This window comes from Pithys albifrons, chromosome 18, assembly GCF_047495875.1.
Source record: "Pithys albifrons albifrons isolate INPA30051 chromosome 18, PitAlb_v1, whole genome shotgun sequence".
NCBI lineage: Eukaryota > Metazoa > Chordata > Aves > Passeriformes > Thamnophilidae > Pithys > Pithys albifrons.
This window is the reverse complement of record NC_092475.1, coordinates 12,804,066-12,828,325: the sequence shown is the minus strand read 5'-3', so window position 1 is coordinate 12,828,325 and position 24,260 is coordinate 12,804,066. Positions and strand designations below refer to the sequence as shown.

The 24,260-nt window shown below is 48.2% G+C and overlaps 1 protein-coding gene across 1 annotated transcript in view; it reads right to left on the bottom strand.

Annotated features, from left to right (window-relative positions):
- The window catches only part of TOX2 (TOX high mobility group box family member 2), a 168,290-nt gene that overhangs the window by 99,053 nt on the left and 44,977 nt on the right, over nucleotides 1-24,260 (bottom strand). The window contains exon 2 of the mRNA XM_071572680.1: nucleotides 3,074-3,139. Within this exon, the coding sequence (XP_071428781.1) occupies nucleotides 3,074-3,139 (66 nt within the window). The remainder of the gene's footprint in view (nucleotides 1-3,073; nucleotides 3,140-24,260) is intronic.

Below are 24,260 nucleotides of genomic sequence, written 5' to 3'. Positions count from 1 at the left end.
CTGCCATAGACAGGGACACCTCTCACCAGCCCACGTTGCTCCAAGCCCTGTCCAACCTGGCCTTGGACACTTCCAGGGATGGGGCAGCCACAGCTACCCTGGGCAAGTTGTGCCAGGGCCTGACCACCCTCACAGGGAAGAATTTCTTCCCAATATCCCATCTAACCCTGCCCTCTGGCAATGGGAAGCCATTCTTCCTTGTCCTGTCACTCCAGACCCATGTCCAAAGTCTCTCTCCAGCTCTCTTGGAGCACCTTTAGGCAGTGGAAGCAGCTCTAAGGTCTCCCTGGAGTCTTCTCTCCTCCAGGCTGAACAGAACCCCCCTAAGACCAAAAAGTAGACAAGGGGCTGAGATAAGGCCACTGTTAGGGGGCTGCAGGATCTTGACTGGGGAAAAACCCAACACACCAGGCTCGTCTATTACAGGGTGATGGTTCCAGTACTGAGTCTGTATGATTTGCCTTTGTCCACACAGATCCCAAGGGCTGAGCAACGTCCCATGAGTGCTGTGCAGGTGTCCCTGGGTCGGTGGTTTAGCAGCCTCTGAAGAGGGATTGTGAAACCCCCCTCCTGCTGTTTAATGTACTCATTGAGGTTACAACAGGTTTAGCAAACAATAAAAATCCATCTGGAACCGTCATTTAAATAGCAGAGTTGTGTTATTAGTACTGAAGGCATGGCTGGGGCTATAAAGTGCTCTCTGGCAAACAGGTCCTGATGTGCAGGTAAATAAAGGGAGATGATGAGCTAATGAGGGTGAGGAGGAAGGCTGCTCCCCCTCCTCCTCGGCCAAAGCTCATGCTGGGTGTGAACCACAACTAACCTTCAGGGCATGAACTGGGATCCTCACCTTCCATCCCACTACCCTCCTGCCACCCCAGGCAAGGCTGTGGAGGGTCACTGCAGCATCCCACAGGGCACCCATCCCAACAGAGCCCCAGGTGCCACCCCACGCCCTTGCACCCCTCGGTCCCACTCCCAGCTCCTCTCTGACTGTCCTAAGCATATCAGCACAGGGAAGGGAAGTGGAGATGCATGACAAGGCAAACGTCCCATTTATTTTCCATCACTCCCTACAGTGTTTTGCTGATGGAGAAAGCAGCACTACGGCCTCGATGCACGAAGCCATCCCTGTAATGGGGGGTACCTGCCCCTTCTCTGCCAAGAGAAAGGTATTTCCTCCCTTTTTATCCTTAACTGCTGCTCCAAAGTAAACAGAGAACATATAAGAGTAAACTTCTATTTCCCACATTACAGGGAGCTAAGCTGGTTTAGTTGATCCTTCTGCAGGATCAAACTCCATGATGAATGGAGTTGATGAATGGATACATAAATCCTCCACCACATGATAACCTTTGCTCTTCTTTGGAAGCCAGCTCTCCTCCTCCATCATGCTGCAGCAAACTATTCCAAACCCTGCAGCATCACTTCTGATTCCCCTCCTGTGCCCACCCATGGGGGAAGTGGGATGTGATAGGGGCTGGGAAGGAAGCACAAATGGTTCATGCTGGCCATGGTTCTGCACAAGACCAGTCTGATCCTTCTGGCACACCATGGCCAGGGACTGTGGCTGGTTGCTGCTGGCCCTTCCGGATGAGCCTGTGAAATAGTTGTCCCCTGGAGGGTTTTAAAGGCAAAATGTCTAAGACAACTGCCCCCTGAGCATCCCCCTTTGCTCAGAGGCTTTGCTCAGTCTGGGGGGGACAGAGCTGAGCCCTGGTTGGGGCAGCTTGGGCTCACCCTGTTCCTTTCTGTATTTACTGAACCTCTGGCAATTCCTGGCTCTGATGATCAACCACACACCATTGTTGATTGTCTATATATTTGTTTCGGCTGAATCACTCAATGGCACAAAGTTTGCTGTTCCTTCCCCACCCTGGAACTCCTTCTCATGCAAGAAAAACCTGTCCCCACTCCGTGGCAGCAGAGGCTCCAGGTGCCTGCTTCCAAAGTCAGAGCAGGAACAACCCTCCCAAGCAATGAGCCAACACACTGCCACACTCTGAGAAGGCAAACCACAGGTTTTCCTCCTGTTTCCAGTGTAAGATGCACATAGTTTGATCCCCACTGGTACTGGACTTAGATGCACCATGGATGACTTGCCTTGTAAGCCACAGCACTGCCACAGTAAGTAGCAAATCTCAGGGGCACACTGTGGTCCAAAGTTGTGGCCCCCCCCAGAACAAAATGGCCTGACACAATCCAAAAATGGGAGCCTGAAGTGTATTAGCCATGAACTTTTCCCTTCCCTCACAGGACTGGATGTGATGAGATGTGTCCAGCATTAGGCACCTTGAAGATGCACAGAGTCCCCAGCATGCTCTAACCATGCCAGGCCACCCCAGAGGGATGCCCATGGGACCACCTCTCATCTCCTGGTCAGAGGGACAGGTAAACATGAGCTGAAGTCCTCCCCTCCCAGCAGGACCTAAGCATGGGCTTAGCTTTATAGAATCACAGAATGGTTTGGGTTAGAAGGGACCTTAAAGATCATTTTGTTCCAACCAACGTATGTGTTTAGGGATTCCCTGAATGGACATGCCTCTTCCACATGTACCAAGTTCAGAGAAGGCTCAGGCACCTGCAACACATGAACTTCTATTCTGGTCCTCCACATGTGGGTTTATAGCTCCAAAACAGGAAACCTTTGATTCCTTTTTGTCCCCTCTAACTGTTAATCTATTAAGCTACAGGAAATATTTCTACATGAGGGAAGGGGACACCTGAACTTCACGCAATACTTGGAAACATCATCGCATCCAGAAACACCAAATGCATCTTCATTTGGAGAGAAGGATGCTGAGGCAAAGCTTTTGAGCCTCTCTGGTGGCCCAGCTTGGCTAAGCCAGGCTTTGGTGCCACACAGCAGCACTGGCACACATGTGTATCCCACTCCTTGCACTGAGTGCATCCAACGCTGCTCCTTGGCAGCAGCCAGGCTGACCCTTTCCATGGACACTCCTGATGTCCCAGGAGGGGAGATTCACAGAGAGCTCCTAGACTTTGTTCTTGGGGATAGACTAACTCCTCTAAAAATCTCACCACTCTCCCACCCCGGCAAACCAACACTTACCTGATTGGCTGATAGAAACTCCTGGGCGTTGTCATTCATTCCCATGTACATGTTCTCCCCATCAAACTAGAAAGGCAACAGAAAGTCAAGAGTTAGTGAAATTCCAGCTGCACACCATGGTCATGTGCATCCCAAATGCCTCCCTGGCTTTTCATATCAAGTGCCAAAATTTCCAGAGGAAAATCCTGAGCTGCTCTTTTAAAAGTTTGCAGCATGCACAAGCACACCTACATCCTGGTTATCCCAACAGGACACGGTCACACAGCAGTCATGGCATTTTTTTCAGTGAAATAAGGAAAGAATCACTCAAATTCAAGCAAACAAGCCAAAGGTGTGCAAACCCAGATGTGCCCTGCAGCAAAGATCACACAAAAAAAGCTCTTGCTAAAATTCCTACTGGACCATCAATCAGCTGCAAAAAGTCAACTTCCATTAATGGAAATTTCCAAGCCAGGCAGGTCCCATCTAACACTCTCCCAGACCTCTGTGTACCCCTTAACACCAAAGCAATGTGGAATCACTCTGGAATGTACAGGATGGTGTCTATATGCAAAGCCCAATTCCCCATCCTGGTGCTTGCTGCTGTTTGCACACTCTGGCTGCCAGAACACATTCCCCACATCTCCTGTGCCCCTGCTCTGCCAGGACTCTTCCTCCATGGCTGGGCAAGAGGCTGAGCAGCCTGAGCATGACACATCCACCCGTGCCCCCATGGCTCTGGCAAACACTCAGCTCCCAGCTGCTAATCCACTTATGTATGGCCAAACTTCGGGAAGGGCTGTCCCCACGTGGGTGTGCCCTTCCAGCCTGTGCAGTGGATTTTAGGTGAGGCTCAGCGTGCGCAGAACTGGCCCCACCGTTTCAGTCCTGAGGTTCATCTGCCACGGCCGAGTGAGCTTGGACAGTGACAGTGAAGTCCTCAGGACTGTCACAGCACCTGGTACTAACCGGGGCTGACCCTGCTGAGCATCCGAGATCTGATCTATCACTAGCTTTCCCTCTTTTAAAGTGTTACAGTGAGTTTTGTCTAACTCCTGAGAGTCAATACAAAGTACATGCAGTTTAACTAATAAAAAAATGTTCTCACAAATTAAGTTAAATCATTGGCCAGTCATAGGTTTCAGTTTCAGGTAGGACAAGCTATGATCCAATTTGATACTGGATTCTATATAAATGAATTTATTTGAGAAATACCCAGTAAACTTACCCAGAAACCTGAATGTTGTCTTTGACAGTGAAAAACTGGCTTTTAACACATACTTTATTTTCAACTTCTGCCATAGAAACCACTGACAGTTTACTTATGCTGGTGCATTTGATCTACTTCAGTAGAGAATTTTAGGCTATATTCTGTTAAATTTGGTTTTCTCTCAGCATCCCAGATCTGATGGGATGGGATGGCAGGGAGGCTTTAACTGCCTGGTACAGTCTCCACTGAGACTCGAACTCACGACTTTGTGATCAGAGTCCGGAGTGCTCACCATAACACCACGGGACCGCCCTAATCCACTTACTGGGCTACAAAACCCCCATGGAGAACGACAACTCTTCCCATTAATTAGCTACAGCACTAGCTGTTCACTTGCTCCAGTTCCAAAGGCAGGAAAAAAGCCCTCCAGGATTGTCTGTGGCTCGAAGTATGGCTGGGGCAGTCCTCAAGGCGAAGTTCTCCAATTAATTACGGCAATAAAACGGGCCATGCCATAAAACACTCCCGAGACGAGGATGGAGGTACCAGCTGTGAGTGACACCTTGTACTTAGCACAGGGAAGAGCCAACCCTCTTGCCCTTAAGAGCAGGATGATGAATTGGAGATTGTTTCACCCCTTGCATCTGCTCTCACTCACTGATACGAAGCTGATACCAGTTATGCCTTAACAGAAATTGGCCGTATTAAGAGCAATAAAAACGAAATCTAAATAAAACCAGGTGAAGATTTTCAGCCTAGATAATTAATTACACTTCCATTTCTCTGAGTGCTACAGGATTAGCTCTTAAAGTCAGCAGAGTTAGTAAAGCCAGCTGGGGGTAACACTGCTCTGCTCGGCCTCAGACACCCTCTAATTGCCAAACTATCCTTTGGGATAGCAGAGCAAAGCAATTAAAAGCTGTGAAATTGGAGCAGGTATTGTGACACTCATTAACTAATGCCAGAAGCAGCTGCAGCAGGGTGGAAGGGGATCCCTGGACAAATGCTGGATTCTGTTCAATCCATCAGTGAAGCAGGAGCTGTGGGATGCAGCGAGCATTGGCATCTCTGTGGGCTCACTGGGACAAGCAGCTCCCCCAGAAGGCAGCCAGGTGTCTGAATTTCCCTCCACCTGTTAAATGATCACTGGCACAGCCAGTTCCTGCTACTGCAGTTCCAGCTGGAGCTGCTGCACTTCTAGGCACAGAAACTCAACCAGCTCTACAGCCTCAATACCCTCTGACAACCCCACCAAGCCCAGCAGAGGTGGTTGAATTGGAAGAAGGATTGGCACAGGCTGGTGGAGAGAGAATCACAGAATCATTGAATTATTTAGGTTGGGAAAGCCCTCTAAGACCATCAAGCCCAACCATTAACCCAGCACTGCCAGGGCCACCACTAAACTATGCCCCCAAGTGTAACATGCACACATCTTTTAAATCCCCCCAGGGATGGTGACTCCACCACTGTCCTGAGCAGCCTGACCACCCTTCCAGTGAAGGAACTCTGCGTAATGTCCAACCCAAACCTCCCCTGACGCAACTTGAATCCATTTCCTCTTTCCTGTCACTTGTTCCTCATGAGAAGACATCGACTCCCACCTGACTACAACCTTTTTCTCCAGAAAGCAAAAGTCACCTGGAAAGTTACATTCAGCAAACAAAAAATATCCTTCACAGGGGAGGTCCGGGGCAGGACAAACACTTTCCTTTCTCTGTATCCTTCTGTTTGTCAGAATGTAATGCTTTTTATGGCTTCTACTATTCCCCTACCTCCGTTCCACACTTCCTTCTGCCCTTGATGCCTTTATAACAACCATAATGAATCCTGCCTACAAAATTACTGTTCCTCTGATTGCCAGGCTGAGCAGTGAGCCTGAAAATCAAGACTTGAAATGCAATGGAAACTTTGGAACTTCCCTACTGCTGATTGGATTTTCCCCCCTCTCCTCCAGGCTATGAGGGTGCAAACAAATTTATTAGAAATTCTCCCATCAGTGTATTTTTTTCAATTAGATGTTTGCCAGTTATACACCAGCCAGGTAGAGCAGATAAGGAATGTGCTCTCCCTCTTCTCATTATTGTTTTGCTACAGAATGCACTTCAAAGCAATCAACCCCATCATTCTGGGTAGATTTACGGCAGAAACAGACATTTTAATATTTCCTTTGGTTCTAAACTCTTCCTCCCTTTCTCCTTTGGTCTAACTCCTGTTCCAGACCTGGTGCAGCCATTCATCATCCTCTGCACCCCAAAATTGATTCAGCATGCACTCAACTGTCTGCTCATGTGAAGTGGCAGGTATCATTTTCAAGTCCTAATTTGAAAGGAATTTTCTGCAGTCATCTTAATCATCCTTTTGCTCAGTTGTAATTACTTAATTCTATTATTCTTTGGCTAATAGAAGCAGCCTATTAAACAAATCAGTGGCTGTGGCTGATTCTCACTCTCTGCTGCATGAGATGAGCACAAAGCTGAGGAGGGAAGGGAAGGTTTGGGAAGGGGAGTGAAGGTTTGGGAAGGGGAGGTTTGGGAAGGGAAGGTTTGGGAAGGGGAGGTTTGGGAAGGGGAGGTTTGGGAAGGGGAGGTTTGGGAAGGGAAGGTTTGGGAAGGGGAGGTTTGGGAAGGGAAGGTTTGGGAAGGGGAGGTTTGGGAAGGGAAGGTTTGGGAAGGGGAGGTTTGGGAAGGGGAGGTTTGGGAAGGGGAGGTTTGGGAAGGGAAGGTCTGGGAAGGGGAGGTTTGGGAAGGGAAGGTTTGGGAAGGGGAGGTTTGGGAAGGGGAGGTTTGGAAAGGGGAGGTTTGGGAAGGGGAGGTTTGGGAAGGGGAGGTTTGGGAAGGGAAGGATAAAAGGGGGAAAGAGGAAAGGGAAATGGAGAAGGGAGAGGGGAAAGGCAAGAGCAGAAAGGGGAAAGGAAAGGGAAGGAAACCGGAAAAGGGGAAGGGGAAGAGGAAGGGAAAAGTGGCAGGGAAAGGGGAAAAGAGAAAGGGAAGGGGGAAAGGGAAGAGCAAAGGGAAAGGGAAATAAGAAGAGAAAGGGACCCTCCAAGGAAAGTACCCAAATTCCTATGAACTCTGGCAACAAAGTCAAATGAACACCATCAAAATGCCTTTCACTGCAGGAGACAAACTCCAACCCAAAGAACAGGCAGCACTCAGTCTCGTGCCATAGGAGGTGACTCTGCCTGGCACCGATGGATAAGCACATGGATGCTGCCAACCCATTCAGAAAGGGAGTCCCAAGGACATCAGGGTGACAGACACCAAGCTGTGCCTCCACAGCTGCACCTCTCCAAGGGCCCTGTTACTGTGTATTTTGGGTCCAAGAAAAGGATGAAAGGGCAGTTCTATTCCATGAGAAAACACCCTCTGAAAATCAGATTTTCACAGAAAATTTACTTTAAAATATAATTCTTTTACTACAGCTCTTCCAGAGGAGCTCTATGTGGCATTGCAGAGCTCAGCCCATACAGGGAGCTCGATTCAGATGTTGTTGCACCAAGCACTTTTTAGATTTTTACTGCTTTTCTAGACTCCCTTTGGTTTGTTATTTTTGACCTACAACATTATTTTCAAACCTGTAAATGTGCCCAGAGGTCACATGGGCCCCGTGTTAGCAAGATGGAAATGAATAAGAAAAATAAATGCAGGCAGCAAGTTGGGAGAGACCCCAAAGCAGCTGTGGGATCTCTGGCTCTGTGCAAACATGGAGAACAAATGTTTGCTAACTGGGAAGGGCCCAGTGGAAAGAAACACAAACCTCCTGCCAAGATTCCGACAAGGTGTTACTTTTTCATGGGTGGCACTGCCAGCTTGTACAATTTATTATGAATCTCATCACATCCTTTTATTTCCTGAGAGCCACGAGCTGAGATGAAAACCTCAACTCTGTAAGAAAAATGTTGGCAGAACTCTTGCCAGAATGGCTTCCGTGATACCTGTAAGATCTCAAAAACCTTCCAAACTTTTTATTTAATTTTGTTTTAATTTCTCTGTGGTAAGTTTGGGGTTTTGGTTCGTTGCCTTTTTTTTTTTTTAAGGGGTCTTACCTAAATTTTGAGACTCGTTGGCAACACTAAAGCAGAGCACCTTAATTGCAAGTCCACTGAGGATCTGGAGCTTGAAAAAGTGGCCTGGTAATACAAATTCAGCAGTAACTAAAAGTCATGACCAGTTAAGAACCAATTGGATGCTTCCAGTGATTCCAACTGCTCAGAGCTTTAAGCTTTAAGCTCTCAGTTTGACCTCCTTGTGCCAGGATGAGAAGAAAAATCATCTTGGGTGCCTTCCTTGAAGGAGTCTGGGAGTGCTACCTGGGATATCAAGGGCCTAAATGAGATGAAAAGACTCTGGGAGATGCTGAGAAGAGTCTCAAGTGGATCCCAGAATAACAAGAATTGCAAAAACATCCTGGGGAGGTTCCTTGGAGGAGTCTCGGCTCCCAAGAGGAGATGTGAAAGACTTCAGGAGATGCCTGGGAGGAGTCTTGGGTGGATTCCAGAGTAGAAATTTATCTCCAAAAGACAGAAAGCATCTTAGACCAGGACACAGGAGATGGACAGCAGGGTCCCTCTCATGACATCCTCATTATCAAACTGGGTGCCCTGGGGATACCACAGTTCACCAGAGATGCTTGGAATGCAGCTGGTTTTGGAGCCCAGAGAGCTGCACCTCAACCACCACAACCATCAAGGCACAGAGTGACCCACAATAATGCCATGCAAGAAATTCCTTCAGGTTTTTAGTCAAAAAAGAGTTAGGACACAAGAAAACTTGTATAATACAGACAATGGCATATTTAATACTAATTTAATGATGATGATGATGATGATGATGATGATGATGATGATGATGATGATGATGATGATGATAAATAATTGCAGCCCATGTGTTGCTGGGGTTCAGTCAGCTGACTCTGATGGCACCCTGCCCAGCATTGGGAAATATACCTCTTCTTTAGGAAGTGTTACAGAAGTAGTTTTGTCCACAATCCATTTTTATCAGCATTATTTGAGTGGCAGAACCACATTCTGCTCCAGCTGCATTTTGGCCACGGTACTTCCAGCCCCACATCCTGTTCTTGCCCTCCAGGCTCAGCCCTTGTGGCTGTGCTGGGCACCCAGTTCCAAAGCCAAGGATCGTGGCTCTGGCAAGGATCCTCTTTACCAGCACAACCTCTGCCTGGTGCCTGGGATGTGAAATCCTTGGTTCAGCAGTGCCGGCTGAGCCGCCGCCGCGATTTCCTACAGGAGTAATTTACCATCACGCCTCTTCAGGGAATACATGGCTGGGGTTGGCTTAATCTCTTTAACTGCAGTTTCCCCATTAAGGTCTTTACACAACCTCTGGCCTGAAGTGATCTACTTAGCATTATTTATTTGTCTGCTGAAATGCTTGGATGGCCCCTCGGTTGATCCTGTCAAAAAGGGTCAGGAGTTCAGCGCTGGATTTACGGCTCCTCCCAGGACCTCCCTGTGAGGGAAACTCGGCATCTCCAGCCCAGCCACGCTGGCCACGCACTGGGATTTGCTTCAGGACAAATGCCATTACCAGGGAGCACGACCCCACAGCAGGTGTCAGCGGCAGAACACAAGCTTGGCATCCACAAGGGCCACCAGGGTTTAAGGGGCTGGGTTTTCTGCACACAGACAATATTCCCATGTATTATCCCAGAAATAGCTGAAGCCTTAAGGCTGAAAACCTTATAGTAAAAAGAGGTTTCTTTGGTTGATTTGTTTATTTGCCATTGACTTAAAGAGTTGGACTCGATGATCCTTGTGGGTCCCTTCCAACTGAGAATAGTCTGTGATTCTGTGATTTTAAGAACAACCTACAAGTAGGGTAAGAGCCTAATAACAGTTATTTCTCAAATGCACCAGGAGCAGGAAACTGGTAGAGCTGGTGGTGCCAAGGGCTGAACAAGGTATGGCAGAGGCTGTCAAGAAACTAAAATCAGGTGGGAAAGATAGGAATGATGAGTGTGGACACTGATGGAATGAGTAGTCAGTCCTGCCCAAACTGGAGCACCTCCCTTGGAAAGACCCACCTGACCAGCTCTCACCTTGGGCTGGCAAATAGGAAAACATATAAAACAAACCAAGAAAATCCTAAGGAATCCCCATGGCCAAGTGACATTCACCCACTTGCTCTAAAACAATGTGAGGGAACCTTGGGCCACTCATGGCAAGAAAGACATTGAGAGGCTGGAGAGTGTCCAGGGCAGGGAATGGAGCTGGGAAGGGGCTGGAGCGGCTGAGGGAGCTGAGGGGGCTCAGCCTGGAGAAAAGGAGGCTCAGGGGGGACCTTCTGGCTCTGCAATCCCTGCCAGGAGGGGGGAGCCAGAGGTAAGGCAGGCTCTGCTCCAGGGAACAGGGACAGGAGGAGAAGGAATGGCCTCAAGTTGCTCCACGGGAGGTTTAGATTGGATACTTGGGAAAAATTCTTCACTGAAAGGAGGGTCAGGCTTTGGAAGGGGCTGCCCAGGGTAGTGGTGCAGTCCCCATCCCAGAAGGGATTTAAAAGCTGTGTAGATGTGGCACTTGGGGACACGGTTTCATGGTGGCTTTGGCAGTGCTGGGTTAATAGTTGGACTTGATGATCTTAGAGGCCTTTTCCAAACTTAATGAGTCAAAGATTCTAACTGCAGTGCACAACCTTCTGCCTCTGCTCCCAAACAAACAGCAGTGGGAAGGAGAAGGTGCCAGACCAGCATGTCCAACTCCCTCTGTGTGAAACCATCTGGAGCTCCAACACACCACCAAGGCAGCATGGAGGGATCCCAGATGAGGGATGTTGTGCCTCACAGTCCACTTCAGTGTTTGGTGTAGGGTCAACAAGCACACAGAAAAGGTGAAGTGATCCCTTGGCTGGACATCTCTCAAAGTCCCTCAAAAAACAGCTCTAAAACCCAACCCCCAGTTTTTCACAGGACCCAGGGGGAGGTTCTCTTGCTCAGAGCCAGTGAAAAGATACCCAGTAGGTTTTAGCAAGTGCACCATGATCCAACTGCACTAAATTCTATCCAGTTCATAATATAACTGATCTAGAAGGATTCAGTTTATTAATTAATGAGACAAAAATTATTCAGGCTAGCCAAACTAAAAGTGACTTTGAATAGCTTTGCATTAGGACTCTTGCAGCACTAAGTGGCACTGAGGAAATGGAAGATTAAATTTAATGTCAATAAATGCAAAGTAATGCACTGGAGAAAAGCAACCCCAACTATACAGGCATGACAATGGGCCTTAAAATAGCTGCTACTGTCCAGAAGAAAAACTGTTCTGGAGAGCTCACTTCCAACTTTTGCTCAGTCACCATCAGCTGCCAAAACTGCCATTCAAGTTTCAGGAGCAATTAGGAAAAGAGCAAAGAATAAAAGAGCAAGTATTATTTTACCATCTGTACAGTTAGAAGGAGAGAGGGGAAAGACAGGGGGAATCCATGGTGTGGCATGGCATACATGGATGAGGAAAAGAGGGGGATAGAAGGGTGATGGAAGGACTCAGAGATGTACATGAAGTCATGAGATGAGAACAGGGAATGGCTCTTCTCTGCTTTTCACAGCCTAAAACCAAGGAGGAAGACACTGAAATCATTAGCAAGTTGAATGAAACACCTCATAGAGAAGCTCTTCCCCCTGGGCCCAACAACAAAGCCTCTTGCTGCAGGATGCTGTTGCCTAGAAGGATCCAGAATAGCATCTGGACAAATTAGGGGTGAAGAGTAAATTCAAAGCCTGACCTGTGAGCTGCTGGAAGCTCTGTGGGTAGATATAATCTCACTGGACATCAGGAAAAACATTTCCCAGCACATGGGTGGTCAAATATTAAACTACAAAGTTGTGGGATGTCCATCCCAGGAGATACTGAGAGCTCAGCTGGACCAGGTGCTGCACAGCCCTGTCTGGGTTTGGCTTTGCTTGGGAGCTTGGGACACAGAGATGTCTCTCCCAACTGGCAGTATTTGTGGTTTGGGTGCTTCTGTGATATGTGATTATGTGGTGGTCACCCAGGCAGCTGCACAAGCCCCCACCCCAGGAGCACCTCCAGCATCCCCTTTCATTCTCCTGGGCTGGAGACTAAAGAGATCTCAACTGCCACCACTGTTCAAGTGACAGCATTCATTTATCTAAGAGACTGCACACAAAATTATTGTTATTACATCATTTGGGGGGGAATGAGGATTTAAACTCATTTACCTGGATCTTTCAGAGCCTGCAAAGGAGTCCAAGCTCTTCATGTACACACACAAAAAAAATCCATCCACTGAAAGCTACAGGGAGCAGCAGAATTTAGTCTTAAGACTGACATGGAAATAGATTAATTTTTTTTCCCATTTCATATTCTAATTACAATTCTTCTCCCCCTACTATTTTCTGTTCTCATTACGGTCTTAAAATTGCTCTGCAAATTCTGTACCTTATTCTGCTCTTCCTACCATCTTTGTCATGGAAATGAGAATGTATAAGCATGAAAATATTGCAGAGATCAAAATTCTGCTTAACCCTTTCATGGACAACTTTGGAAAGAAGAGAAAGCAGCCCAGCCCAGCTCATCCTCCATCCAGGCTCTCCCCCACCCAGCTGCAGTGAGGAGATGCTCAGAGAAAGGACGATTAATTTAAAGGCCAAAGTTGCTCTCACTTACACCTCTGCTGAGCATGGAGGAGGTGCTGGGGGTTTCAGCTGAGCAGGTTTTGCCCCTGAGGGCAGATTGTGATCTGATACTTTCTGACTGTGTTCAGATGACTGTGTTTAGCTTTTAGCCTGATGTAACGCTGCTGGGGAGAGGTGCTGCTGGTGCTTTGAGCAGCCTTGGTGCACTGAGTGCTCAGGAGATCTCCATCCTCCTCTTCTTCAACGGAGCTGCAGCTCTGGTGAAACCAAACCCTTCCTGATTTCTCTCCAAGTCTGGGCATGGCTAAGGAAAACAGGCTGCTGGGAGGTGAGCAGCACCCCCTAGTCCCACCCAGGACATCCCCAGCCCATCTCTGACCAGCTCAACGCTGTTTATTTTGCAGCAATGTTGCTGCAAGGCTCAGGCATGTACATCACTTCCTTTTCGAAACCAAACAATAAGCACATCCTGAGTTGTTTATCACAGGAGTTCGAGGAGTTTATCTGCAAAAAAAAAATAAACACCAGGTCCTTGCTAAGCTGGTCCTTCGCCCATCAGCAGCTGAAGGAGCTGGAGAGCTGAAGGCACCTGGTGACCTGTTGGGGAGGGAGGAGGGTACAGGGATGCAGCACATTCCTGGCACTGGCCTGGTGTTCAGACAGCCTGGACTCTGTACTCTGTACTCTGTGTGAGGCCACACCTTGAGTGTTGTGTTCAGTTCTGGGCCCCCCAGTTGAGGAAAGAGATTGAGGGGCTGGAGCAGGGCCAGAGAAGAGCAACGAGGCTGGAGAAGGGACTGGAGCACAAGTGCTGTGGGGAGAGGCTGAGGGAGCTGGGGGTGTTCAGCCTGGAGAAGAGGAGGCTCAGAGGTGACCTCAGCACTGTCTGGAACTGCCTGAAGGGAAGTTCTGGCCAGGTGGGGGTTGATCTCTTCTCCCAGGCACTCAGCAATAGCACAAGGGGGCACAATGGGCTCAAGCTCTGCCAGGGAAATTGAAGTTGGAGATGAGAAAAATTCTTTGCAGAGAGAGTGCTCAGGCATTGGAATGGGCTGCCCAGAGAGGGGGTGGATTCCCCATTCCTGGAGGTTTTTCAACTGAGCTTGGCCGTGGCACTGAGTGCCATGATCTGGTAAAGGAACTGGAGTTGGACCAAGGGTTGGACTTGATGATCTTGGAGGTCTTTTCCAACCCAATCCATTCTATGATTCTATGATTCAATACAGTAAGTGCTAATGAGAATTAACTGCACTGGCTGCTCCACCAGCAACACGCAATTCACAGGAAACTAAGAGAGGCAGAAAACACACCAAGATCTGAAAGCAGCCACGGAGGCTCTGTGCCAGAACAGTGCCAGCGTCAAAGGCACGGAGGAACATTGTTTTCTGCAAGATAAAACCTCAGGGCTGAGATAAAAATAGAGCTTATACCTGTCTGCTTCAGAAACAGCTACAAGCAAGGCTCTGCTCTGGGAGTCTTTTATGGAGATGCTGATTTCCATAGCCCTGGCTGCAACCAGAGGGGCTACAGTGGCCACTGGAACAGCCAAGGAGAAAAGGGAGCAGCTGGGAATAAAGAAACCTGCAGCAGGGGAAGTTTTCCCACCATATAATTTTGCCCCCTTTGCCCAGGGAGCGTGCAGGGACCCACTGTGGGCAGCACAGCTCAGGTGCACAGCCAAAGTGAACCCCTGGATGGAATAAAGGCAGTTCCTCAGGGAATGAAGGTGGCAGCTGCCAGCACACACAGTCACTGGGTGATGCTGTGTCTGATGTACACACACACTGAGGGAACAGGTTTGGAGATCTCTATTTATCTTTTCTCAACTGCAAAGCAAATAACTAAGCACAGAAGTGCACATTGCAGCGAGGAACGGAGCTGTCAGAGGAGCCAGAGGAGATGGCTCAGAGCTATTCACTTTTTAAGACCATGTATTATGCTTCCAATCCCCACGCCTTGCTGACAGCTGTACAGGTTAACAACCTGGCTCTGAAGCAGCTCCTGACTCACTGCAGTAATTCATGAAATCACACGTGCTACTCAACTGACACGAAGAAAAATAGTAACTTTAATTCACTCCACAGCCTCTGTTCTTTCAGCACTGCCAACCTGCAGCACAGCCCAAGGCACACACTATTCACCTGCAGGCACAAGTACTTCTCAAAATACTTTCCCCCTCTAAATTCTCTACGAGACCCCACCTGGAGGGTTGGGGGTGAAAAGCACAAGAAACACACGGACCTGTTGGAACAAGTCCAGAGGAAGTCATGGAGATGCTCCAAGTGCTGGAGCTCCTCTGCTCTGGAGACAGGTTGGAGAAGAGAAAGTTCCAGGGAGACCTGAGTCACTTCCAGCACTTAAAGAGGGCTTATAAAAAAGAGGAAGAGTGAATTTTTGCACAGGGAGGGAGTGACTGGACATGGTGTAATAGTTTTAAACTAAAATATTGTAGGTTTTGATTAGATATTAGGAGGAAATTTTTTACTCAGAGAGTAGTGAGACCCTGGCACAGGGTGCCCAGAAAGGCTGTGGGTGTTCCATCCCTGGAAGTGTTCAAGGCCAGACTGGATGAGGCTTGGAGCAACCTGGGAGAGTGGAAGGTGTCCCTGCCCATAGCAGTGAGTCTGGAACTTTAAGGTCCCTTCCAACCCAAACCTTTTCCCAAGCAGAAGTACATCTCTGCCTCACAGAATTCAAGACCATGTGTATTTTTTTCTGTTGCAAAGCATAATGTAGAAGAATAATCACTTTTCAAGACAATGGGGAGCATTATGAAAAACCACCTGGCTGAGAGGTAAAAACATAAATCAGAGATCTTCCATGCCAGTCATTTAGAAAATAGTTTCCAACACACAGATATTTGGCACCAGTAAAAACCTGCTTTCTGTGGTTCTGCCCTGCACTCTGTATGCAAATATACTCTTGCAGAGGTACATAGTATGACTTGCAAAAAAAAAGGGCTGACAAAGTAAAATCTGTTTCACAGTTTCACCTTACACACTTATCCATGAGTCTATAAAAGCAAAACTAATGAAAAATGAGATCTCCTTTAAAGCAAAAAAAAAATCCAAACTAGGACCATTAGAACACGATTTCTGAAATTACAAGGTCGGGTTGGACGGGGCAACCTGATCCAGAGAAAGGTGTCCATGCTGATGGTGGGGCTGTGGTTCCACATCCCTGAGAAAGGCAAAACCCCGGGCAGCAGTGGGTGCAGCAGGTCAGGAGCAGCGTGGGGAAAGATGCAGATGCAAAGGGTGCACAGGCACCCATTGGTGCTGCAAAGGCAGAGGCTGGAGCTGAGACCCTGTAATAGTTTATCCCAGGCTCTTTCCTGGTAACCCGATGTAACCAGAGAAGGGTTTGTCTCCCAGGTATTCCTCACCCATTCTTTCCCCTCCCACGGGATAAGAGACAGGAGACAGGCAGTTCAGCTTACTTCGGTTTCCAGGGAGGGTAAAGTGCAGGGAGTTCACTGCTGCTGCTCAATCCCTTATCAGAGCCATGCAGAAGATCTGGGAAATAGCATGAGTGAGACCCCCACCCCCCATGTGAGAGAAAAAGGCCAGCTGTCTTCTAAGAGTGGTGGTGGGATTGTGTTGTAGTGGTTTACTCAGTGGGTAGGCGGGGGTGTCTTTTGTACCCATTTTTTTTTGTCTCTTTGTCACCCTCCCCCCCCCCCCCTTTCCCCTTCCCTCTTCCCTATTTTGGGTGAAAATTGTATCCACATAATTGCAGACATTTAGAGAATATACATATACATATCATATACAGCGCTCCAGGCTGGGCACAGAGTGGCTGGAGAGCAGCCAGGCAGAGGGACCTGGGGGGACTGAGGGACAGGAAGCTCAACATGAGCCAACAGTGTGCCCAGGTGGCCAAGAAGGCCAATGGGATCCTGGCCTGGATCCAAACTAGCGTGGCCAGCAGGCCCAGGGCAGTGACCCTTCCCCTGGACTCTGCCTTGGGGAGGCCACACCTTGAGTGTTGTGTTCAGTTCTGGGCCCCTCAGTTCAGAAAGAGATTGAGGGGCTGGAGCGGGGCCAGAGAAGAGCAACGAGGCTGGAGAAGGGACTGGAGCACAAGTGCTGTGGGGAGAGGCTGAGGGAGGTGGGGGTGTTTAGCCTGGAGAAGAGGAGGCTCAGAGGTGACCTCAGCACTGTCTGGAACTGCCTGAAGGGAAGTTTTGGCCAGGTGGGGGTTGGTCTCTTCTCCCAGGCACTCAGCAATAGGACAAGGGGGCACGATGGGCTCAAGCTCTGCCAGGGGAAATTGAAGTTGGAGAGCAGAAAAAAATTCTTTATAGAGTGCTCAGGCATTGGAATGGGCTGCCCAGAGAGGGGGTGGATTCCCCATCCCTGGAGGTTTTTGAGGTGAGCTTGGCCGTGGCACTGAGTGCCATGATCTGGTAAAGGGACTGGAGTTGGACCAAGGGTTGGACTCGATGATCTTGGAGGTCTTTTCCAACCCAATCGATTCTATGATTATATATATATATTTATACTTGGCTCAGCTTCTTTCAAATTTTTTTTCTCCCTTCCCCTTTCCTTTTCCCTGCTTTGAGGAGCAGGGGGAGATGGGGGGGCAGCTTGAGCTGGGAGGGGGCAGAGCGAAACCAAAACAGACCCACTGGCTGGGAGGTGACAGGGAGCGAGCCCAGAGCTCTGCAGGTGCTGCACACCCCGAGCTGCAAATGCAGCAGCAGCGCCGTGACTTCACCCGTGGGAGGTTCAGGCCATGCAAACTCAGGGTTCTACAGCAGCTGAGGCTCAGCAACGTTTCACACGGGCAGGAACATCACATGGGAGAGGTGTCTCCACAGGCAGCCACACCACATCCTTGTACATGAAGGGCTGAGTTAGGTTTGTCCCACGAAGCTGCAGGGCTGTGTTTCCAGGGGGCTGTGCATGTCCCAGCCCTGCCACACCATCGCCCTGCCCTTAGAATCATAGAATCAATTGGGTTGGAAAAGACCTCCGAGATCACTCAGTCCAACCCTTGGTCCAACTCCAGCCCCTTCACCAGATCATGGCACTCAGTGCCACGGCCAATCTCAGTTCAAAAACCTCCAGGGATGGGGAATCCACCCCCTCTCTGGGCAGCCCATTCCAGTGCCTGAGCACTCTCTCTCTAAAGAATTTCTTTCTGATCTCCAACTTCAATTTCCCCTGGCAGAGCTTGAGCCCATCGTGCCCCCTTGTCCTATTGCTGAGTGCCTGGGAGAAGAGACCAACCCCCACCTGGCCAGAACTTCCCTTCAGGGAGTTCTAGACAGTGCTGACCCTTGATGCCTTTGGTCTGTGTGTTGTACCCAAACTGGCACCACCTCCTTCCCAACCTCAACTACGGAGCACAAAAATCTCAAACCACCCAACCCAAACTATCCCTCCCAAGCTCTTTTCTTTTTTTCCTTTTTGTTTATTACCCCTCTCTGCTCAGTTTGTATCTTTTCACCAGATTTTACTGCCATGTAATTTTTTTATTAGTATTTTGTGCTTACTGCAGACAACTTGGCCTCAGGTTTACTTAAGAAATATCTCCCTTAGTGCTGAAAATCCTCAACATCTTAGAAAAACTGTTAAAACTCATTAAAATTAATGAAACTAATCAGAAAGAAGCACCTCTGATTATTATTATTATGCCCCTGCCACGCTGTAAATAATTGAATAAAGATATTATTATTGCTATCATTATTATTATTACTATTATTAACCCTAGGAAGAAGTTTAAAGCATGTTGATGAGAAAGAGAAAAGAGCAGCTTTGCCTGACTAATTAATGACTTAAATAAAAATAAACAAAGGGAGTCTTCCTGATTTTAGCAAAGTCCTGCCTTTTTCCAAGCAGTTAAAAGCAAGACTGACAGCTTTATAGACAGGGAAATGGGCAGATAAGATAAACATGCACAATACAAACTTGTCCAAAGCTTTCACAGCCTTTCTCTACACCACTTCCAGCTCATTAAATTACAGTATTACTATAGATTTGCAGCAAAATTATCTTTTATCTCGTCTTCTTTTAAAGCTATTTGGCATTTGCTGGTATTTTCTATTATAAATCTAATTGCAGATTCCAAACAGACAAGGGCTCATTAAGCCTTAATTATGCACATGTTGTTTTCAACAAACATTTTCATTTGGACTGCTGTGAGCTGTAATTGTTTCGAAGGCACTGCAGCCTCCCATTACCCACTTCCCTGGGATGGCAAAAGCTACTTTCAAGTAGGTCATGGCTCAGCTGAACCAACTGTTTGCAACCTGTGGAGTTTGGGTTGTGCTGCTCCAGTGGGAATGTTGGTAGGGTGGCATCGCTGGCCACTGGGGAGCTGCTGGGATGGCCCCTGTGATGGCACCTGCCTGCACTGAGCCCTCTTTGGGGGGTTATCAAAGGTTGGTAGAATGTTTTGGGTTGGAAGGGACCTTTAGAGATCCTCTACTTCATGGAATCATTGATAGAATGATTTGGGTCAGAAGGGACCTTTGGAGATCCTCTGGTTGACAGAATCATTGATTGGTTTGGGTTGAAGGGACCTTCAGAGATCCTCTGGTTCACAGAATCATTGATAGAATGGTTTGGGTTGGAAGGGACCTTTAGAGATCCTCTAGTTCAAGGAATCATTTATAGAATGGTTTGGGTTGGAAGGGACCTTTAGAGCTCCTCTAGTTCACAGAATCATTGATAGAGTGATTTGGGTCAGAAGGGACCTTTGGAGATCCTCTGGTTGACAGAATCATTGATTGGTTTGGGTTGAAGGGACCTTCAGAGATCCTCTGGTTCACAGAATCATTGATAGAATGGTTTGGGTTGGAAGGGACCTTTAGAGATCCTCTGGTTCATGGAATCATAGATTGATAGAATGGTTTGGGTTAGAAGGGACTTTTAAAGACCCTCTAGTCCCTAAATTCATAGAGTGATAGAATGGTTTGGGTTGGAAGGGGAGCTTGTGGAGCCCTGGGCATGGGATGGGAAATGGGAGAGGTGCCCACTCTTCACAGGGAGTAAAGCCAGAGGGAGTGAGCTGCTTGCCTTCAGCTACGGTTGGGAAGCAGGACTTTGGCTTGGGAGTTCCTCCATGGAACAGGCTGCCCAGGGGTGGAGTCACCATTCTTGGAAGTGTTCAAAAAATGAGCAGATGTGGCACTTTGGGATATGGTTTAGTGGTTTTTGTTTGAAGGTTGAACTTGATGACCTCAGAGATCTTTTCCAACCTTAAGGATTCCATGATTTGGGCACCTCTGAGGATGCTGCCAGCTCAGCCCAGCCCAGCATCTGGAAGGTTCTGTTAGCCCCAGTCCCAACTCCTCACCCAGCCACATCTCAAAGCATCACCACAAGCACCACAGGACAAAAACATTACAGTTCCCCCCAAACCAAATGAGGGTGGTGGGAGCCCTTTACACTTCTCGTTGGAGCCACGGTTATGTTTGCACTCTGAAAATAAGTAACCCACACGAACAGCCAAGCTTTTATTAGAAGCTCAGGCTTCCTCCTAACAGCTTGAAAGCTGCATTTACTCAGACTGCAAGATGTTACCAGAGGAGGCAGGAGCTGCAGGATGACAACCAAGTTCTGAGTCCTTCCAACCTTGGCCCTTCCAGCTTCACCCACACCTGTGACTCCCGGCCTGTGGTGTTCGGGTCAGAGATGCCCCATCCTGTCTCTTCAGTGATTAATGTCATCACAGGCAAACCTCATCAGCCTCCTCTAAGCCTCTTCAGGGGAGAAAAAACTCCTAATAAATAAATTAGTTGCTAATTAAGGGTTAAGGCTCCAAGGGTGGGCTGGATCCAGGAGCCTGCAAGGTTTGAGCACTGCTGGAAACAGCACGATGCCAACACAATTGGTGTTGCAACTTCTGCCTTAAATTCCTGCAGGCCAGGTGTCCAACATACTATCTCAGGACAGGAGGGGTGGCCAGAAGAAGCCTTGACTTATAAAGAAAATAGTAACCTCCTTGTTCATGTTCCTTTCTCTCTTCTCAGTGTAGGACATGACAAATCATGTCCTGAAGACTCATGTTGCACTGTTAGAAGGAAAATGTGTCAGAGTAAGCATGAAAACTTATGGCCTTGCCTTTGAAAACGACAACTTTTCCAGCAATAGTTTGACCTAGAAAGGCTTTCTAGGTCATTTTGACTTGGCATGTATATGTCTGACCTACTAAATCTACAATAAAATTACAGAGTTCATTTCAGCCCGTCAGTGTCAGATCATTCATAAATTCAGATGCACTATTTACCAAACTGCTATTCATATATTCACGAGGAAGGTCTTGCCAGGCTCCTTCTGTGGGGAAGGGGTTGCCCTGCTCAACATTAACTCCTGCTGACAAAGGGAAAATGTAAAAACTCCCCTGACAAGCTGCTCAGTTCCCATCTCCCTTCCACATCCCTCACCCTCTGATCATGCAGGATTTATGGCTGTACTACCCCTGCCAGGCCTTTTGAATGTCCCCAATCTGGCCTGCTGTATTTGCCATGGGGAGGGACCACCATGGCCTGGCTGTTGTCACTTGCATGGGTGCTGGCACTAATCAGCACGGCCTCACTAATGAGGCAAAGGGAAACATCAGCCCCTGTTGAGATCTTTGTGCTCCAGCACTCTGCATCCCTCCTGTGAAGCCACAGGCATGGCTGTGACACTGCAGCTGCCACCAGAATGGCCCTGAGGAGTCCAGTATGGGCTTGACAAGAGGAAAAGCTCCTGCTCAGCCTGCAGGATGGACAGAGTTGTGCTCAGTGGTGGTCTCTGTGCCAGCTGCCAGTCGCAATCACCAATGCCAAAGGGGTTTCTTAAACCCGCTTTCTTAAATCCACTCTAATATTTGGTAATTCTCAAACATAATCCAAGCCATGCCTGTTAAAGGAACGATTGTGAAGCGTACTATGGAGCACTCTGTCTGTGATCATGTGGGTTGTAGCTCCTGCATGGGCTTCATCCCCTCTCCAGAGGAGAAAACATCATCTGAAGAACCAAAGGGACTCCAGGGCTGATTCTTTGCAAGCAGCTCTCCTCACCAGGAGGCACCTCCCACTGGCACAGGGATGCTGTGTATGGATCCACTGGATCCACTTCTCATCCACATAGGCACACTTTCCCACCCTGGGATGGATCCTGGCCCTAAGAACACCTTCAGCCAACACCTTCAAACAGGGGTTGGAAGGCCAGATACCCTGAAAAGCCTGAGGACTGGGTACGGGTACCCAACCCCACTGCACACCCCCCAGACTGTCCACCCCACTTGGATCAATGGGGTTGAGCAGCAGGGACTGTCCCATAACTGGTGTGTTCATGGACTGCCCCATTCCAGCCAAACACCAGAAAGACTTCACCAGGCACTGCACAAAGTGACAAACCCTCCCAGACAGAGTTCATGCTATCATTTTTGAGACTCAACTGCTGGTCAAACCCAGTGTGGCCCAGGTGACCAGGTATGCTGGCACAGGGCACCATCACCAGCCTTTCCCTCTTCCTTGGCTGCAGTTTCTTCCTGAGTCACAAGATCAAGAGTGTATCTCCAAAGGCACATCCAGCTCAGGAAAGCTCTCTCCACTGACCAAAGAGCTCACAAAGGAGCAGTTATCTGCACAGTGCTTCCATGGAGCATGGCCTTGGGCAAGAAGATGCCCACAAGGTCAAGGCATGGGTAGGAGAACCCAACTTTCCTTCCTTGTCATGGCACAGTGGGAGGCAACAGACTTCCTTACATGCCACTCCACAAGCATCTGAACGTAGAAGTAGGACTGTGCTACAAAGGACAACCAGCAGAGCTGCACCTAGTCCTGCAGCTTCCCAAGCTGTTGTCATGCCCATCAAGGCCACATGAGGGATGGGTACCGCATTCCAGGATGGGCACCACCTCACAGCCAGGCTGCTTGAAGCCTTGAGATGGGTTTCATTGTCCTTCTGTAGAAGAAAAGGATGCCCTGTTATAACTCTCCAGACTGAGGGTTTAATGAGATGATACTCAAATTCAGCTTTGATATCTTCATGAGATCATTTTGAACCCTATGTTTCCAGACCCTCTGTTCAGGTCCTTATGGTGCCCAAGTCAGCCATCTAAAAAAGATCACATTTACTAGCTGACTGTTCTTCCATGGTTTCTCCAAAAGCATCTAGTGGGGGAAAGTGATTTCCACCAACACTGCATCCCAATTCGAGAAGTCACATCAAGATTTCAGGCCCTCCAGTGAATATGATTCATTAATATTTCAGTCTCACCTCTACAAAGGATAGAAAAGATACCTTTTTGCCCCCACTTTCAATTTTTTCCTAACTGTTAAGAGAAAGAATCCTCCTTGTTGTTCAGTTCTGGGCCCCTCAGTTCAGAAAGGATACTGAGGGGCTGGAGCGAGTCCAGAGAAGAGCAACGAGGCTGGAGAAGGGACTGGAGCACAAGTGCTGTGGGGAGAGGCTGAGGGAGCTGGGGGTGTTTAGCCTGGAGAAGAGGAGGCTCAGAGGTGACCTCAGCACTGTCTGGAACTGCCTGAAGGGAAGTTCTGGCCAGGTGGGGGTTGGTCTCTTCTCCCAGGCACTCAGCAATAGGACAAGGGGGCACGATGGGCTCAAGCTCTGCCAGGGGAAATTGAAGTTGGAGATCAGAAAGAAATTCTTTGCAGAGAGAGTGCTCAGGCATTGGAATGGGCTGCCCAGAGAGGGGGTGGATTCCCCATCCCTGGAGGTTTTTAAACTGAGCTTGGCCGTGGCACTGAGTGCCATGATCTGGTAAAGGGACTGGAGTTGGAGCAAGGGTTGGACTTGATGATCTGGGAGGTCTTTTCCAACCCAATCCATTCTATGATTCTATGATTCTATGAACCCACAGAGGGAGCAGCAGGAATTATACCAGTGCTACATGGTAAAACAGCCACAGCCTCTGCTTTGGCTGAACTCCTCCACATCAGTGAAGCTTCTCTTTATTTGAGTTTGTATTACAAAGATTTAAGCATCCTGGAGAGATGAAAACACTTTAATTTGTTACTGCCTGGCCATAATCTCTTGTTTCCCTTGGCTGCCCTGCAACCTGTCCCTCTGTGATCCTTTAATGCTCCACGTGCAGCATCTTCTCTACCTGCTAATTACAGGCTCCATTGTGCCAGATAATTCAGCCCCAGCGAGGCTGAGGGTGGTTATGTATCACCAGACCGTGTTTCGCTGTTGACTACAAAAACAGAGGAATTAATCACCTTCTCTAGTCAGTGAGTGGGACCAGACACTTGTGTGCTCACTGGAAAGGAAAACAAGTTTGGTTCCTTTAAACAAAACATAATGAATCTCCCAGAGAGCAGGAAGCTCAGAGTTTATATTTCTTGGAAAATAAGTGTATTAATACATTGGGTCTAAAAATATATATATAAATCTTTGCAAGTCATAGAGGAAACAACAAGTA